This window comes from Lethenteron reissneri, chromosome 26 (genome assembly GCF_015708825.2).
Source record: "Lethenteron reissneri isolate LAM-NWPU_2019-01 chromosome 26, ASM1570882v1, whole genome shotgun sequence".
Classification (NCBI taxonomy): Eukaryota; Metazoa; Chordata; class Hyperoartia; order Petromyzontiformes; family Petromyzontidae; genus Lethenteron; species Lethenteron reissneri.
Window position 1 is genome coordinate 10571228 of NC_083804.1, and position 18706 is coordinate 10589933.

General features: G+C 45.7%; 1 protein-coding gene across 3 annotated transcripts in view; it reads left to right on the forward strand.

Annotated features, from left to right (window-relative positions):
• The window catches only part of LOC133347661 (tribbles homolog 2-like), a 30329-nt gene extending 12947 nt beyond the window's left edge, over positions 1-17382 (forward strand). The window contains exons 1-4 of one of the 3 annotated variants that reach the window (XM_061560131.1): positions 10142-10405; positions 12902-13245; positions 15660-15955; positions 16527-17382. In XM_061560131.1, the coding sequence (XP_061416115.1) occupies positions 10375-10405; positions 12902-13245; positions 15660-15955; positions 16527-17025 (1170 nt within the window). In that variant the 5' untranslated portion in view covers positions 10142-10374 and the 3' untranslated portion in view covers positions 17026-17382. Of the gene's footprint in view, positions 1-10141; positions 10406-12901; positions 13246-15659; positions 15956-16526 lie in introns of those variants that run through there. The other 2 variants (XM_061560132.1, XM_061560133.1) reach the window with 2 other exon arrangements.
• The last annotated feature ends 1324 nt before the right edge of the window (positions 17383-18706 follow it).

Below are 18706 nucleotides of genomic sequence, written 5' to 3' on the forward strand. Positions count from 1 at the left end.
TCACTGTCAGCTGAAATCTAACAATACGATACCAAGTTTGTTCTTATACGTATGATATTCTTATAAATATGTAGTGATGATAAATGGATCACTACTGCGCGTAGCGCCAAGTGCCATAGAAATGGGCGCCGAGGCGAACACACCGTGCAGTACCACTCATCGGGCCACTAGGGGCACGGTACTGGGTGCTCGCAGAAGAGAGCCAGATGAGTCCTACCGGCAGAGTAGGGGATAGCAGCCTCCGCCGGCGCCGCAGGTAATCGCCACAAAGTCGGTCACTGGGGGAGTGTGGTGGGGGCGGCTGGCGGTAGGGGGCATGTGGGGACGAGTCACCCCGGCACCGGGTTAAGCACGTGATGGGCAGGGGGTGAGGAATGTGGGCCAAAGGTGAACGAAGGGACACGGGAAGAGTAGCTGAGAAACGTCTGGAGAGTTCCCGAAGGGGGCCTGGTTAAGGGCGGAGCCAGAGAGGGAACAGGTGTGATGTAGCCTGGATCCGTCGGGAATATTCCAGAGGTAGGCGCGGCCGAGGGTGGAGCCAGGCCGCGCCGAGGAGGATAAAAGGGAAGCTCTGATCGTATATCGGGGCTGTCTGCAGGTGAAGTGAAACCCAAGTGCTACGTCTACGTCTTCGACAGCGTGGGTCAGGCAGCACGTTGGCTGCTCTGAGCAGATTATAGTTATCCCGTATGCGAGAGAAATAGGTGTATTGTGGGCCTATGTGTAACAAGAATGAGAAATAGGTGTATTTTGTGCCGTGTGTAACGGTGTTGCATAAAGTGTTGAATTAACGTTGTTGCCTCCTAAATAGTGTCTCTGAATGACTCAACTACATATATATAAAAAAACAATACAATTATGAATATGAATTGCGAAAATAAAACGGCACGAATATTATTCACACCACGCTGCAGGTTATCCTGACAATCTTAATTTTGGAGCGTTCGTGACTGCAGGGATTATTCTTTGATTCTTTCGGTTAAGTCACGTCTAAAGATAAATTAATAAATTAAATAATAGCATATTAAATTAAATAATAGCATATTATGCTATTACCTAATTTATTATTTTATCTTTAGACGTGACTTAACCGAAAGAACCAAAGAGTTATCCTGACAGTTCACACAAATGAGCTCCAATTTTTCCGTGATTTCAGCAGGACAACATAATCATGTTGTCGTCGGCAGTCCCTCGGGGTTCGAGGATGACGTCCATCAGGTTTAGTGGTGGCTCTCGAGGTGGCTGAGGAGTCCAATTCTGGATCCGCAGATATTTGGGCATTGGGGGCACGTGGCAGCAGATGGAATTCGAATCCGCCCTTTCTTTTTGGCAGCGATCCGCTTCGGCATCGAGACGTTGGGTCTCGAAGTGAGCCGCATATGTACATGGAGTGACTTTGACGCACATCCATGAAACGTCCGCAATGTAAATGTCACTGGCAACCTTGCAGTGTATGGCTCGATGCCACATCACCAAACACATCTTTTTATAACGCATCGACGCCCTCAAAGTTGCCATAACGGGCTCACAAAGTCACCACCGGTACAAAGTGAACCTTTTTCTTTCTCCTGCCGTACCTTTTGAGAATCAAACAGAATGCATTATCAGCAGGACCTCATAGATGTCATTCGCTGGTGATTCCGAGCTCAAAATAGCACTACCCGCGGAGAAAAGCCACTCCTGAGCTCCCCTAGCTTAGTGCTGGCAGTCGTGCTTTGTGGGTTCCTCAAAGAGCAATTGAGTTCATCGCCGTTATAAAAATGATTGAAATGCCATTCATGTTAATTACGCTTCATTATTTAGTACAGGTCGAAGAGGAAATGGTTACCAGCAGCGTTTTCATCCTGCGTTGTGTTTTTTATAGACATGCAAGTGTGCTGAAGCACTGGCACAGTGATTTTCACGTTGCACTCTGAGTCTGGTGACCTTATTTTTTTTTATTCCCGGTGACGGATAACATCACCGGCGAGTGACAGCTGAATTTGTCTTGCCCCTGCCCCTCCCCCGGCCTCCACCAACCTGCCACTGACCAGTGTATTAAAAAGCTGGTCAAATCCCTTCAACCGACATAACATGGAGAGACCTCCATCCATCAGTGAATTGACAAGGGCTAATGATGATGGATATTACATTCATGTAGGTTATGTTTTTTTGTTGTTGCAAATTTCTGTTGACAAATTAAAGAAGTGGCTTCATACCATAATGTTCTGATATTCTCTTTTCAGGAGACACACCTTAACACCGGTAAATGGTCTCATTAATGTCTATGGGGGAATCTCACACTATATAGAAAAGTGTTCTGTGCTATAAATTGGACCTTGTTTCTGGGATATGACATTGGGATTTGTGTAATGGCCTCATGGCCCACATATCCCAAATGCGCAAATTGTCTGCCACTTATTTGAAAATGAAAAGACAGATAAAACACCTTTTCGCAGAAGTACAGTATAGCACACGTGCCCTTAATTTATTGAGGAAAGGCTCAATTAGTGTACATTAAATTTCGATTTAAAGCTTTCGTGACTGCAGGGATTCATCTTCTTGGTTCTTTCGGTAAAGTCACGTAGAAGAGAAATAATAAAATAATATTCTTCTATACGGCTGTTTTATATTTATTATTTTATTATTTCCCTTCTACGTGACTTTACCGAAAGAACCAAGAAAATAGTTTAAATTAATTATTGAACTGTTGACATTGTATGTATGTTGAACTTATTTTTTTTCATTCGTAGAATCAGATAACAGTATTTCCGTAGGCATATGTTACGTATTATTATGGATATGATTACAAATGTTGACTATATGTTTTAAGAATTTGATGAAAATACGAGATACAGCGCATGTGCATATGTACAATAACAATGCACATTATTTACCCAGGAATGCCTCATTGAGTCTCAGAACTATTTTCAGGAGGGTTTTGCCTTGGCATGTTTGACAGAGTTCACTAATGATAGTTCTGCCTTATGTGGGAGGGAACCGAAAAAAAAACAACGCAGGGGCGGCGGGGGTAAAAAGACAACCTCTGCAGAGATAGATCCAAGAATATATTTATTTATTGATCATCTCCTGCCTATAACAACTGATATTTCCATTCTCCTATCAAAGTACTAAACCAGAGTTATTCTTCTATACGGCTGGTGTAGATACAAAGCAACAACTACAATTCCACATTCAGGTCGTCAAGCCAGACAATCGCGTCAAGAGTAGTAGAGTGGAGAGCTGTAATGTCTCTTTCGTAGTTGTGGATCAGGCGTTGCATCATTAGATGTTGTATGGTCTGTTCTGGATGACCACAGTCGCACCCTGCTTTGCTGCTGAGATTTGACAAGATTAGGTACTTTCGGGATAAATTGGCTCTTGGTAAATGATGGGATCTCAATGGGATGTCATGCATGGAAAAAAAGGAGCGTCAAAGTCTCCCCATGCCCATTTAAGCAGCAGGAAGTTATCATTTCTGTTAATCGAATTTATAGAGTGCCTCACTCAAGACGCTTGACAGAATGGAATGATGCAGTTGACATGGGTGTTCAAAGATTGAGGGATGAGTTACAGCGATAGTAGGTACTTAGGGATCACGACAGAGTAGGCGAGGGACAGATCTGAGTGGAGAGGCGACGGGAGGGAAGATGAAGAAAATGGGCAATGAAGAAGAGGTGCCCTTTACAAGAGGAATAGAAAGAGTCTTCTTGGTTCTTTCGGTAAAGTCATCAAGTAGAAGGGAAGTAATAAAATAATAAAAATACAACATAATAAAATACAATTCTCACGACGTTTCGGCCACAGAGTCAGGCTCTGTCTTCTCGACAGACCTGTTCTTCACCTGAGGACGGCTGCTTGCGTTGTGGCCGAAACGTCGTGAGAATTATTTTATTATGTTTTATTTTTATTATTTTATTACTTCCCTTTACGTGACTTTACCGAAAGAACCAAGAAGATGATTCCCTGCAGTCACGAAAACTTTAAATCGAAATTTAGAATAGAAAGAGGTCAATGTACAAGGAAAGTTTATTCCAGTGGAGGGGGTGCAAGGAGGAAGAAGGACCGCAAATGTGATTTGGCACAGGGAGAAGGAGGGACAGCGAGGTACAGAGAAGATTGGGAACTAAGAGGACGAGAGGGCACATGGAAGGAGATGAGAGAGGCAAGATATGGTGGGCCAAGGTCATGAAAAGATTTAAAGACAAGCGTCAGGTATTTGAAAAGACAGCGGGAGTAAATGGGAAGCCAGTGGGAGTTGAAGGAGGAGAGGTGAAGTGTGAGTTAAAGGAGAGATTGAAAAACACTTGTACAGAAGCATTTTTAATTTGTTGGAGGGCAGTGGCAGGAGGACCAAGAAGAAACGAATGACAGTAGTTCAGACGGTTAAAGAACAGAGAAGGCGTTTGAGGGTTTAAATTTAAATGAGAGGGCGGATTTTCTGATGTTGAATAGTTGAAAGTGGCAGGTGTTGGTGGAAGAAGTGAGGGAAGAGTAAAAAAAAAAAATTACCCGTAAAAACAATTTTTTTCACTATAAATCCTTTATATGCGTGCCGGCTAGAGTCCTCTCGTCCTCTGGCTTGAGATGGCTGCCACCTATGGGTGAAATGATTGTGTGCCAGCATTAACCAATTGGTAAATAAATATTTTAAAAAATTCCCTAAACAGCGTAAAATTTTGGAAAAAAATTTTTCACGAAAATTAATTGTCCGGCACAACGAGTCTGTGTGCAAAATGTCAGCTCGATTGGATCACGGGAAGTGGGTTAAAAAACGACCGAAAGATTTGCACGGTCCTAAGCAAGCAAGCGAACTTAATATAAAGGATTTAATGACACCGAAGGTTGAGGGGAAGACGAAACAGAAGTGAGGGAGAGAGGGGGGAAGGACATGGTTAGCGATGGGAGGACGAAAGAGAGGCCGGAAAAAAAATGATTTATGTTTTAAAAAATTGAGAGAGAGAGAGAGAGTGTGTGATGCGCCATCCAGGATTGGATGGCAGCAAGACAGCAGCAAATGTCAGGGGCAAATGAAGGAAATAAGAATAGGATTTGGGTATCGTCAGCAAAGAAATGAGGAAAGCAGAAAGATGAAATAGATTTAAGAGGCGAAATATAGTGAGAGAATATAAAGGGACCCATAACCGAACCCTGCGGAACACTGACACTGAGAGGGGAGGGATGGGCTATGGAGTGATTGAAAGAGACTGAGCAAGTGTGATAAGAGAGGTAAAGACTTCAGCCAAGAGAGGGGGGTGTCATAGATGCCGGGGTTGGAGAGAGTGCAAATAAGAGCGCGGTGATCAACAGTGTCAAGGGTGGAGGAAACGTAAAAAAAAGAACGAGAATGGAAGACCGGCATAGAAGGACTTTGCAAGATGGTTCTGGACAATGAGAAGGGCTCTTTCGGTGGAATGAAGAGGGTGAAAACCAGACTGAAATTGGGTATAGAGGAAATGTAAAGAAACGTAGAGTGAGAGCTGGTTGTGAACAAGGCGTTCCAAATGTTTGGATTGGTGAGGCAGAAGAGAAATAGGATGATAATTGACAGCAATGGTAGGGTCAAACGAAAGTGTTTTGAGGGGAGGACACATAATAGCAGATTTGAAAGTGGAGGGGAATACACATTTGGAGAGGGAAGCATTAAGAGGGACATAAGGTAGAGAAGGATAAGGGGGGGGGGGGGGAGGCAAGGAAGAAGGGAGGCAGGAATGGGGTCAAGGGGGGAAGAGGTAGGGTGAGTTTTGGAAATGACCATGGAGAGCTCAGATGAAGATGTAGGTGTGACGGCGGGGAGAGGAGGGACAGCAACACAGGGTAGAAGCAGAGGGATGGAGCAAGTTGTTGACGGTTGGAAAAGAGTTGTCGAGGATGAGGGGCAAGGGACGATATGAGGGATAGGAAATGTGATCACTGTTACATTGCTTATGGCTTTATTTTGGTGATTTCGAAAAAAATGTTTGGTTTGGCCATGTTTGTTTGTTGTAGTACGGAGTTAGAAAGATGGCTTTAATCTAAGTTGTCTTGTGGTTGTTGTTTGACTTGCATCCCACTGGGATTTTTGCACAGCGTTGGCGAACGGTGCTTTTTTCTGGAAGACTTTGCAGTTTTTTCCTGGATTTTTCTGTTTGCGCATAGTCACTTTAAGATGTTTTCTTGTTCATGTTTTTGTTTTTTGTTTGTTGCGGTTGCACCAGATTCAAGAGCCGAATTGCTCACAGGGCTATACCAAATAAATGAAGCTGAAACTGACTATATTTCTTCAGATTCAAAAGCTGCAAGAAGAGCACGGTAAGGTATGTGGGTCTGGGCTGAGGGGGATTTCCAGCGACGCCTCGGCTTTGCAAACCTGGCAGAGTCTTGAGGGAGGCAGAGGTGGGGGACTGAGGGGAAGGGGGGGAGTAAATAAACACAGAGCAACAAGGGTGTCGAGAAAAGAAGAGAGAGCCAAAGCAAGAGTAGAAGCGGTGTTGTCATCGTGAAGAGAGGAAAAGTCAGAGGTGGTGGTGGAGGGGGGGGGGGGTGCTGGAGGATAGGAGAGAGATCAGCAGGGACGAGAGCACGGAGATTGTGGCGAAGAAGGGGGTGGGGTGAGGTTCGAGGGTACAGAGGTGGGAGGGGAGGGTAAAGTGATGGTCAGGGTGAAGAGAAGGTGATCGGACGGGGGTGGAGATCAGCATTGATGGGGGAAGCTGTGCAGTCAGAGAGGAAAATTAAGTATGTGTATATGTGTTGCACTTCTTTCGCACCGTACGTAGCCATCTAGGGTGTTTCAGGATGTGTGGGTAGGGGGTGATGGAAGAAGGTGGAGATTAAATGAGCTGGTTAATGGGAAAAAAACTGCAGAGATGGAGGGTGAAATGAGGTGATCAAATTCTACATTCTTATGGAGGGAACAGTCTTGACATATAAAAACCAAAGTAAACGTCTTGAAAAGTGGTACTTATTTTAACTGCCCCTGAGGGATGATGGGTCAAGTCCACCCTGATCATGATTTGACTTTAAATAAACGAATTGCTTCACATTTATTTATTAAGCAAAACATATTACTGTACAAGGAAGATACACGCATGTACATGCATGGTTATGTAATGCTCTCAAATATGTATTTGTGCTCATAAGTATGTACAGGCGGTCCCCGGTTTGACGACAATGCGATCGTGGAAACGTCGTCGTAAATCAAATCGTCATAATTCGCACCCGATGTTCACATAGACAGCAGAAACATTCACAACATCGCTTGCCGATGTGTTTTTTTCCTTTTATCAACCACATTTAACAGGTTTCATAGGTAAAAATGCACGCACAAAACCACGTGAGAATGACACAAGCTCCACGCCAAGAAACATCGGAAACCATACTGACTCTGTTCACAGTCGTGTCGGAAGAAAACGTCGTGAATTCAGTTCGTGCGTCGTAAATCGATCCATAGTGGCATACACATCGGAAGTGTGCATGTGTACATATACATAGGACCGTCATAAACCGGAGACCACCTGCATTTGTTTAAGGACATGGATCAGAAACATGGACATTGACCAAAATTAAAATTGTGCAAAAAATTGTAAAATGTGCAATGAAGCACGAAGAGGTGTATGTTTGCATTGACAAAGAGAAACAAAAGGAGTAACACGTGAACTAGATCATATACACAGATTACAAACATTATATTGACTGTTAAACTAAGTGAGTTGGTTTGGGCAGGATAGGTCGCTAGAAGGGATGTTAGGAATGAAGAGAGGACCTACTTTCGGTCAACTCAGATTAAAATAAGCAATTATTACCAACAATGTTATGCGGGGAAAATATGGCAGAACGGTTACTGAACACTCAGGTACTCTTATGTACCAGGGATGTTATGTTCTAATGCACTTTAATACTATTAACGTGGGATCTTTATCCTTTTGTGATAATGAATGAAGGGATTACTCTGGTACTCAAACGTGCTTTGGCAGTAGCAAGTGGCTTTCCGATAATGGGGGTTTGGGATGGCTGTGTCGGTGAGTGTTTTTTTTATTTTTGAAAAAATATTCCATTTCGTACGAGGATCTTTAACAGGGGAAGCGGGTGGTCACGACAAGTTCAGACACGACTCTCTACTTTGCCACAATTGAATTCGGGTTCATAGTGCAAGTGCACTTACCACCAATCCACCCAATTGGATGCATTGTTGCTAGGGTATTGTTATTGTTATTAAAAGACTGGGTTGATTAAAGTATTAATGGAGTTTGGACATCGCAAGACTATGAGGAATTTGCGTCGGAGTAGAGAGGCCTTCATTCCGCATCGGACAGATCATGGCTTATGATGACGGTAATAATTATTTTGTTATTTTTTTTACAATGGCGCACTATGGAATTTTTTTTGTGCAAAAACACAACTAGAACCTCAATATCAAGCTGCATTCACGAGCCAGTTAAATGACAACACGAGATGCCAAAACATGTAAATGTAAGAATTCTCACAGTTGCGGAATTATCGCAACGCATGCATGAGTCATCTCGACACAGCTTAATTTGCTGGAACGATCCGTCTTCCTCTCCCTGCGGAGGCATTAGAGAAACGAGTGCGTGGCGCAGTCGTTCTTCAGGTGATTTTCCTTCAGCCTCATTGACGCGTCAACACCTTCCCCGCGCCGCTGCCGGGATATAAAGATCGTCTCTGGGTCGTGAGGCCGCTCGCGCGGAGCACAGAATGTTCCGTGAGCGCCTCTCCTCATTTCGCCAACCCCCCCCCCCCCCCCTTGCTGACCTTCTCGGATCAAGAGCGCCTTTGCGAGGAGGCGTACGAGCGAGCGAGCGAGCGTCGAGAGCCGGGGAGCTGAATAACAACGGGACGATGTTTGCACGTTAACAAAGACAAAAAAAAATCGCTGCTTCTGCGGTGACTGACCGTACGTAGCCTTGTGAGCGTGGGCTGGATTGGTGGAGGCTGCCAGTCACGACTCGCGCACACGCGCACATCCACGCGGAAACGACACGCGCGTTCTCGAAATCACGCGAGCCTTGCCGACACGACGCTCCGCTATTGTGCTCATTCACAGAATCAGGCGCAAGGTGAATAATAATGAATGTATTTCATGCTTCCTTTTTTTAGGGCAATTTGGATGAGGGTAGGAAAGATGCTATATTTATTCATGGGTTGGGTTGAATTTGGGTTGTTAAAAAAAAGCCCAAAGATGAATTGTCCTGACATTTGTCAAAAATGTGCAGCAATTCAGCACGACAAATAACTCATCATCATCATTATCAGCCATGGTCATTCTACTGCTAAATAAATGCCGCCCCAAGCGGCCGCCATCTCTCAGGGCTTAAAGATGCAACAATCTATCGAGCACCTGCACACGAGCTGATTTCAATGCACCATCTCCTCTCCAGCATATATGTTTCCACCCTTTGACTGCCATTCCATCGTTAGTCTCCACCACCTGGCCATCATCCTTTCCACTGACACAAAACGGTGTACAACGCTATGGTGGGAGCCAATCGCCGTTAACTTCCAACCGCGTGCGATTAATATAACTCATCCCGGGGGAGATGATGACCTGAATTGACGAGCGCTAGTAATTTGTTCTCAAGACATTCCTATTGGGAGCCACGCACTCTGATTGGCGAAGGCTGCATTCGGGAAAGTGCCGTGCTAATTAATTGCAATGCGCGACTCGGAGTTCTGAGCGCTTGAGCAGGCAACGCTCAGTTGCTGAGCTCAAATCCACGCCTGCTGTCTGTGATGAACCTGGGTTTTCAAGCGTAGCGGGTTGACGGACTCAGCCTGATGTGACCGACTACTCAGAATCACACGGTGTCATAACGCGGGGAAAGCATCATCATCGTCGTCATCAGCTCCGATTATTTGCCTGCTGAGAGGAAGGCTTTCCTAAAGCCTGTCGCCGTCTCTCGCACGAGATTGCATCGCTCCATCTCCCCGGTGGCCGTTTTCTCAGAATGCACGCACTGCCATTGCGAGGTTGAACGGCAAATACATCAACGGCCCTTCCCCTCCCTCCCCCGCTCATCGCGGGTGTGTCCCGCACGCGCACTTCTGGCTGCACTCTGAGAAATTGCGAGTGAGGCGTAGCTCTCCTCCGGCTGGGTACACTCTGTGAATGCGTCCCCTTGGGGAGGTGCTGGAGTGGAGGGGAGGCATGGGTGTTAAAGCGAAGAGGATTGGGGGGGGGGGCGGTGACTGCACGGGGAAGGTGGGGTGGGTGGCGCGCGGTTGTCATCCCAGCCGATCGGTGGAGGCGCTGTCATAAAACGCCTCATCCTCCTCACTCCGTCTCCCACATCATCACCGCCGCGACAGGCAGCGGCAGAAGCGGCAGCGTCGCCCCCGTCTTCGACTGCAGGAGGGAGCCCCCCAAGTTTTCGTAGCGGCACAAGTCTTTTTTTTTTCATGCGGCTGGAATTGGCGACGCGACACGGAGGTGAGACTTCCTCGGCAGACCGTGCGCTGCGCGTGCCTTGCAATGAGGGTTATAATGCAAAGGTGCATCTGGGAGTTGCGCTCATATTTACAGTATTTCATGCATCCGGCGTGAAGTGGGCATACGCTGCGGTTGCGTTGTATCGCGTCTCGCTGCATGTGACCAAACTAAAGGCGCCCGACCCTTGTCCGATCTCAAGCAGCTAAGCAGGTTTTGAGCCTGGTTCGTGCTCGGATGGGTGATCACAGGCGGTTGAAGCAATGGGGTTGTGGCCAGGAGATGGCAGTGCTGAGTGTGTCACCCACCACTCGTATGCACGGTGGGTTTTCTCCAGGCATTCCGATTTCCTTCCTATAAAGAAGCCAAACAATCATAAACGTAATTGGCCAAACTTCCGAATGTTAATAGTGATGCTCTTCTGAGAGCCTTGATACTCGGTGAGGCTTTCCTGGTTCACTTGCGTTATTATTGTCTATGTGCTGCGGTCCTTATTGTCTTAAAATACTTCTCACGTATGCACTCTAACATGTTAACACTTATAATTGTATGCACAGTGTTATGTAACAATGTCCTTATGTAACTATTGAAGCAAAACGTAGCGGAAAGATTCAGTGAGGCTTGTAACGGATACATAAATTGCATCGTTATTCTGAATATTATTCAGTCAGTTCAAATGTTTCCTTGCTAAAACGTGAGCATGGAGCAGTGCTCATCCTCAGTGTCGGCCTCAATCCAGTTGTGGAAACTCAAAATGTATTTGACAAGTTTTTATCTTAATAATGACTAACATCGAGTTATTAGTACATTGGCCAGCATTAGTATGATTGACATGGCATTTGCGTGCCCGCATGTAACTACATGCATTGCGAATTAGTAACGGTAATAATGATGTTACGGCTCTGCGAGATGAAGGACTCCTCCTCACAGTCATGCCTTGTTATGCAATCGCAAGTGTGATGAGAGCCACTTGGAACTGAGAGATGGGCAGGTGAACCTTTGCTTGCCAAATCGCGATCGATGCTCAACCATCGCATATCTATATTCTTGGTTCTTTCGGTAAAGTCGCGTAGAAGGGAAATAATAAAATAATATAAATATAAAACAATAAAAAGTATCACGACGTTTCGACTGCAACACAAGCAATCATCATCTTGCTGTGGAGAATTTATTTATATTATTTTATTATTTCCCTTCTACGTGACTTTACCGAAAAAACCAAGAATATGAATCCCTGCAGTCACGAAAGCTTTAAATCAAAATTTCATCGCATATCTGCGGGGAGCGGAGGGTAAGCGTGGCGCTGTGGTAGGTGCTGTCTGTGGAATTTATATATATATATTTTTAAACGTAATTGCAGGCATTGCAATGATGGTGAGACTGCAAAGACTTATCATCGAAGCAATGGAAACATTGCCGGGTCCTTAAAGAGGAAGTCTCATTGGGCTCAGCCTTTAGAGCTGGCAAATACAGTCAGAGCCTCCTTTCCTGTCCAAAATCCTATTATTGTAATTTCTCTTCTTGGTTCTTTCGGTAAAGTCACGTAGAATGGAAGTAATAAATAATAAAATAATATTATTTCCATTCTACGTGACTTTACCGAAAGAACCAAGAAGATGAATCCCTGCAGTCACGAAAGCTTTAAATCGAAATTGTAATTTCTATTTAACCTTATTTTTGTCATCGTGAGAATTCACTGAAGTAGTATTTTTTTATATCATGTACACTTATATTTATCGGCATGAAATTCATATAGAATATAGTAATTACTTGAAAAAAATATTTACATCTATTTGTGAATTTACTGCGGGATGAAGACCTGACCACGCTGTGTCGGTGATGTGGATTTGTTTGACCATACTTCACCAGGCGGCGCAGTGCGGGGTGGTAAAGTGGGGGGCAGCACTAGTTCACATTATCGCTCGCCACTGATATATGGCTGTGAATTGAACACAGGTCGCCGGGTTCATAGTGCACATGCTTGTTTGGGGAGGCCTTCCATCATGCTTATGATGACGATGATATGCACTTACGTTCGCGTTACAAAATCCGCACACGCAAATGCAGAGAACGTGTACAGTGGATGAGAATCTCAGAGGTAGCTTTGTAACATCCGCTTCTGCGGGACATTCATTTAGTAAACAATGGTTCCACATTTCGATTTAAAGCTTTCGTGACTGCAGGGATTCATCTTCTTCAGGTGAAGAATGAGACACTACCAAACTAGGAGCTTATATATAAGCTGCAGCTTATATATAAGCTCCTAGTTTGGTAGTGTCTCATTCTTCACCTGAAGACGGCTGCTTGCGTTGTAGCCGAAACGTCGTGAGAATTGTTTTATTATGTTTTATTTTTATTATTTTATTACTTCCCTTCTACGTGACTTTACCGAAAGAAACAAGAAGAATGGTTCCACAGCTCTCCGATCGACACTTTGTCCCACGACAAGATACACGGTAGCACGGTTGGAACAAAAATTTGGATTCGTTGTTTTCACAGTCCGCAGACACCGCCACAAACGAATCCTCCCCTTCGCCTGGAGTTTCAAGAAAGCGACTGCGGCAATGAGTCTCCGAGATTCTAGCGTCGCGTCGAGCTCCCTCCGGCGAACGATGAAATCCCACAAACGGCTCCACGCGTCCAGGGGAGCGAGGAGAAGGCCTTCTCTCCTCTCGTCGAGAGGCTACTCGGCGAGGGTGACCCCTGACCCTGCACCGCCTTCTGCCAGCTCGCCAGTGTGCCCGCTGGCACGCGTCGACAAGTACGTGCTGCTGGAGGCCCCTTCGGAAGACAGGATGCTCCGGGCAGTGGACACGCACACGGGCGAGGAGTTGGTGTGCAAGGTGAGGCGAGACGCCCCCTCCTCAGCACTGATAAAAATGAATGAGTATGTGTTTTTTTGGTGGTGATGCTGTGAAGTTCTCCGATCTGTTTTCAAATAGAATAGTAACCGTGCGTTGTTTGGCACGATGTCCGTTTCGCTCAACGTGCTGGGAGCTGCTTCAGCAAACGAAAGTTCCTGAACTGCAAATTGTAGTTCTTCAAGAAGCTCCGTACTACTTCAAGAAGACAAACATAAGCCCAGCCTAGATGGCCGGAGGCCACGACTGGGGAATCCTTTCTCTACCGAGGGCCGAATAGGACTTTCAAATATCTTTGGGAGGCAACCGCATAAACATATACACACACTTTAGTCACTTCTGTCACTAAAGTTAGAAACACAGTGTCGCCAGGACGTAAACGCTCCACTCCGGAACCCGATTTATGCGGCTAAGATGCTTGCAGTGACGGGTAAATATCGTTTGCGGGTTGTGTCGAAGTGTATGCAGACCGTGTGAAATGAAAGTCACGGACAGTAGGCTCCCCACCCCTCCCCTCGGATCATATTTAGTGCCTATTTTCAAGTGATCCCCTGGCAATAGCGCTCTCAGTTGTTATTTGTCACATAATCCGTGTGTGTAAGCATTACTCATTATTTGTTGTCATTTAACCCGTGTGCGTAAGTGTCATGCCTCCCTCTTGGGCTTCATGATAGATCCGTAACCTTGGGTATACACCATAAAATCGTGCATTTTAAGTGCCAAACACAGCTTTGTGCTCTGGGCAATCACCATGACAACCCAGTCCTTATAGGCCACGGTGCACTGGGGAAATTCTAAGCTAGGTTTAGGGATATCTAACCCGGAAATTATTACTTCCAACATATTTAATGTAAGCAACTACTGCAATGAGTGACAAAGTTGTAAGAAGCTCGTTGAAGAGTGTGTTTGACAAACAACGATTGTTTGAGAGAGAAACAAAAAACCTAGTGGAGTCATGTGACCTGTTTGGAATCTCACTGGAAGCTGCTATCCCAGTTGTCCACTAGGGGTAGCAGTGATCACATTGATCCAGATTTTGGTACCGAACATTTTTTCTCAAAAAAAATGGTGCCACAGCTATTGCCGGTGACAAATGCAGGTAGCTGTTGCCCTAAAGTTTTCCATTTAATTGCCCCAACGTAATGTAACCTTAGTGCTTGGCCTGCACGCCCTGACAAGGGGATAATGCTCGAATTGTCCATAGATAGTACTGAGTGCTCATTGGGCCAAACCAATGCACGACAACCATTACCACAGTGACACAAAGCACATGATCAATTTACAAGCACATTATTCCAGCATAAATGCGAGCCGGAATTGTAGCGCAAACACACACTGGCTATATAGGGAATTCTAAGATAGCAAGCTTCTTTTTTACAAATTAACACAAGGAAATGTAGTCCATTAGTGAAATTTATTTTACCCAGGTGAGAACAATCTATGCAAAGATGGTGCGAATGGTTGTTGTAATCTTTATCATGGCGTGTTGAGCCAACATGGCTGTTGCACAACTGTTTAAGGGCTCCGAGTAGGACATATACATTTGTGGATGTTTCCAAGTAGTCACGTGAAAATGATCACGGTTTACTACGGTTTCATTGTATCGTTACATTTTTTGGCAAGACTTAAGAAAAGAACCAAAAGAATGTTTACAACAGGGGATGGATAATATATCGGGTTGTGATTGTCAGTTCGGCATTCCCAGAAAATAGGGTCAATAGGTCATTCAGAGCTGATAATAAACTGACCGTGCCAGCGCTGCCGAAATCCTCTGTTTGAAACGTGGCCTCTAACCCGAATTGAAAAAAACAGTTATAATAAGTGTACCGATCTATGTCCATGGAGTTTGTTCATCTCAGTTTGGTCAACATTTTCATTGCACCAGGAAGAAGTGCTGAAATACGGGTGTGCATTTAGATCGGTAAAGCCCAACTATGAGGTCATCTCTCAGCAGAACAACAAATCAATGAGCTGTATTTGTAACGTGCAGCGAGCCCATTAATATGGAATTCTCTTTCGCAAAGCGGACCCGTGGTACAAGATATGAGCACAGAACAAACATTGGACACACGAAAAAAAAAATCGATGCAGAAAACACATTCAGAGCAGAACAAGTGACAAGTACTCCCAGCAAAAAAAAAATATCAGCAAAAGTAGCAAACGGTAATCAAAACTGACTCAATTCACAAGTCGCAATGTTATACAGGTATCCACAGAGGAATCTAAAATGTTTTACGAATTATTCTGCGCTGCGTGAGAACAGCACACATTTCTGCACGAGCGAGGCTAAGTACCAGTCCACAGCGAAACACAACCCAGAGCATGTGGGCAGATATATTAATGGACACATAAGTGACATTTCGTTTTTGTTGCATATGCCCCTTGGCTGCCATCAGGTGCTGGAGCTGCAGACTTGGCAGGCTGTGCTGGCGCCCTACTTCCACCTGCCGGTGCATGCATGCGTAGCGTGCCCGTCCGCGATCGTGCTGGGAGAGACGCGCGCGTACGCACTGTTCGGGAGAGCCGCGGGAGGTGACGCACGTGCCTACGTGCGCTCACGAGGTCGGCTCAGCGAAGAGGAGTCGGCCCGGCTCTTCCGACAGATGGCCGAGGCGGTGGCCCACTGCCACAGCAACGGCCTGGTCCTGGGAGGCCTCAGCCTGCGGCGCTTTGTGTTCGCAGATGCGGAGAGGTAACGTACTTTGTATTATTTATCGCGTTGTAAACGTTGCCTTTGTTTAAGCGGGGCTTCATTTTATCGTTGAATATTTTCAAGAGAGCTGGTGCATAGATATTTTCCCGTTCACCAGCTCGGAGAGATCCAGATAAAATCAAGAATTGGGTCATTTCAGCAGTGGAATGATTAAAGGGCTGCACATCCACATGTATATTTTATCTCATATCAGCCTGACAAATTATATCAATTAAGCTTTCATCAGCAGGATGTACCATTATTAAAGACAACCATAATTCATCAGAACAGTTTGCAATTTACTTTTGATGGTATTTATTATATCATCAATCCACATATGGCTGCACAATCAACTTAATAATTTCACTTTAAAAAATCCACTTTCATCTAGTACCTACTCAACGAAAGCCTCTTGACGATAATATTTTGTCGGTTACCAAGTCACCCCCCTTTGAATGAAGGTCACCCCCTGAATTGAACGTATGATTCAGGCAGTAGCACATGCTCAACACAGAATGTACCCGTCAGTCGTGACTCAACATAATTATGGAATAATTTCTCTTTCCACCAGGACCCACGTAATGCTGGTCAGTCTGGAAGATGCTCACTCGGCTCCAAGTGACAACCGCTTTGCGAGCGACCTTCACACAGAGAAACGCGGCTCTGACTTTTGCACGAGCGCGGGGGGCCTTCCACAGGACGTCGGTCGCTTGGACCGGGCGGTGGACGTGTGGGGCCTCGGTGTGTCTCTGTATGCCATGCTGCTGGGACGCTACCCCTTCCAGGAGGGCGACGGGATGTGCTGGGGCCAGAACGGCGTGTCCGGGGAGAGCCTGTCGCCAGAGGCTTGCTGCCTCCTGCGAGCCCTGCTGTGCTACGATCCGGCTCAGCGGCTGACGGCGCCGGAAATCCTCGAGCACCCGTGGTTCCGGACAGATTTCACTCACGTCGAGTCAGCCGTTGCCGAAGGAGGCCCGTTCGGAGCGGTTGGCGTTGGAGGGCCCAAGGGATCAGCGTGCGATCAGACGGTGCCGGAAATGACTCTCGTCAGGGACTGCTACGACTTATAACCAGCATCACGGCTGGCTGTTTGAAGTGAACGTTGCGCGCTTCTGTTGAATGTTTTTGAATGTTGTAAAGACGGTTAGATTCCGATGCGAAAAATATGCGTTTTTCAAATTCATGTCGTGGTTTTCCCGGGGGAAGTTCCATTGTGGTTGTTAGCTCTTTGTCAAGGGTGATCTCCAGAGGAGAGGTGGGTACAAGGATAGCAAAACAGAACATGTCAGCGGTTTAGCAGACCAGAATTGTAACGTGAAAAATGTCACGTAAGCAATTGAAACGGTGCAAACACATTTTCTACGGCAAAATGACCAAGTACATTTTTTTTTACGTGCATTATTCAAATAAAGTATAAGCATCCTATACTACATGCCACTGAACATGGACTCATCTGTTGATGGATTCACCCAAATGTGGAAACATTTGCAGGTTTATGACCAACGTCGTGAGCTTATTAAAACACCAACATGATCCAACGAGAGCACCGTTGATGGTAATGGCTGTGCCGGGTGGTGGAGGGTTACGACACATTTATACTTGCGCGATCTCACCCAAACACCTTCATTATGTTCATGGTGAATGTTTATTATTCTTAAGAGAATTATGTAAAAGCCATTTGTCAAGTCACTGCTGGATGAAGGCTTCCTCATACAGGGTCGGCCGTGGGGGTTGTTTGACCCTACTTCACCACGCTGGTTGGGGTGGGGTGGTGACGAAGGGGCGGTGCCCAGGACTGGTTCAGGTCGAACTCGGTGCTCATGTTTGCCGCCATGTCTGGGAATCGAACTCGGGCAGTAGGCTTGCCATTACACCACAGCTCTAACACTCAACGGACATTAGTACTGGTAGGAACCACCTAGTTCCAAAAGCCCACAGGGGATTATTGTGTCTGTCCGTCCGTCGTGCAACCAAAAATGGGAGGGGTGGGGCTGGGTGGAGAGGGGAGGGTGGGGAGGGGCTGGGTGGGGGGTGGGAGGGGTGGGGCTGGGTGAGGAGGGGCTGGTCACCCCGTGATGCCCTTATAAAACTCAACGTTTAACCTACTCACGCCGGCTTGTGCCCGCCCTCACAGTCGGCCATATTTGCAGAATACACCACGCCGCCGTTGACCCTGGCCATTGAGCGAGCAACCCAACATTCCTACCAGCTCCCTCCGCAGGAATGTGTTATTTTTTTGCACCATTATTTTGGAAGTATCGTTTTTTTACATTTCACATTTTTTAATTTTTATGAGCAAGTACTCTTCGTACCAAACAACTGCGTTTACAAATTCTAATTGGTCTGTGTTGGTCTGAACTCACCCAGTCAGGACGAATTGTATATGTTTTATGTTTTCTTCAGGAGGAGAGCCACACCATACAAACACGAACACTTATCCACACACGTTTGATTATGATTTTCAAACAACTTCTGCTAGAGGCAGCAACTAATTTATCATGAGCAACTTTGGCGCCGTAGTATGGGAATGACGTAGAGTAACAGAGTTCTATCTGTCTAATGATAACAGAGTTTGCTGAAGAGTTATATTCATAAAAAATGTTCAGTCTACATTGTACACATCCTTGGGCCATCATGTGACCTTTATTTGTGATCTCATTGGAAGCTGTCATCCCGGTTACCCAATAGGGGGGCAGCGATCGCATTTGTCCAGATCACATTTGTCCAGATTTGAGCAATTAAAATAATTGG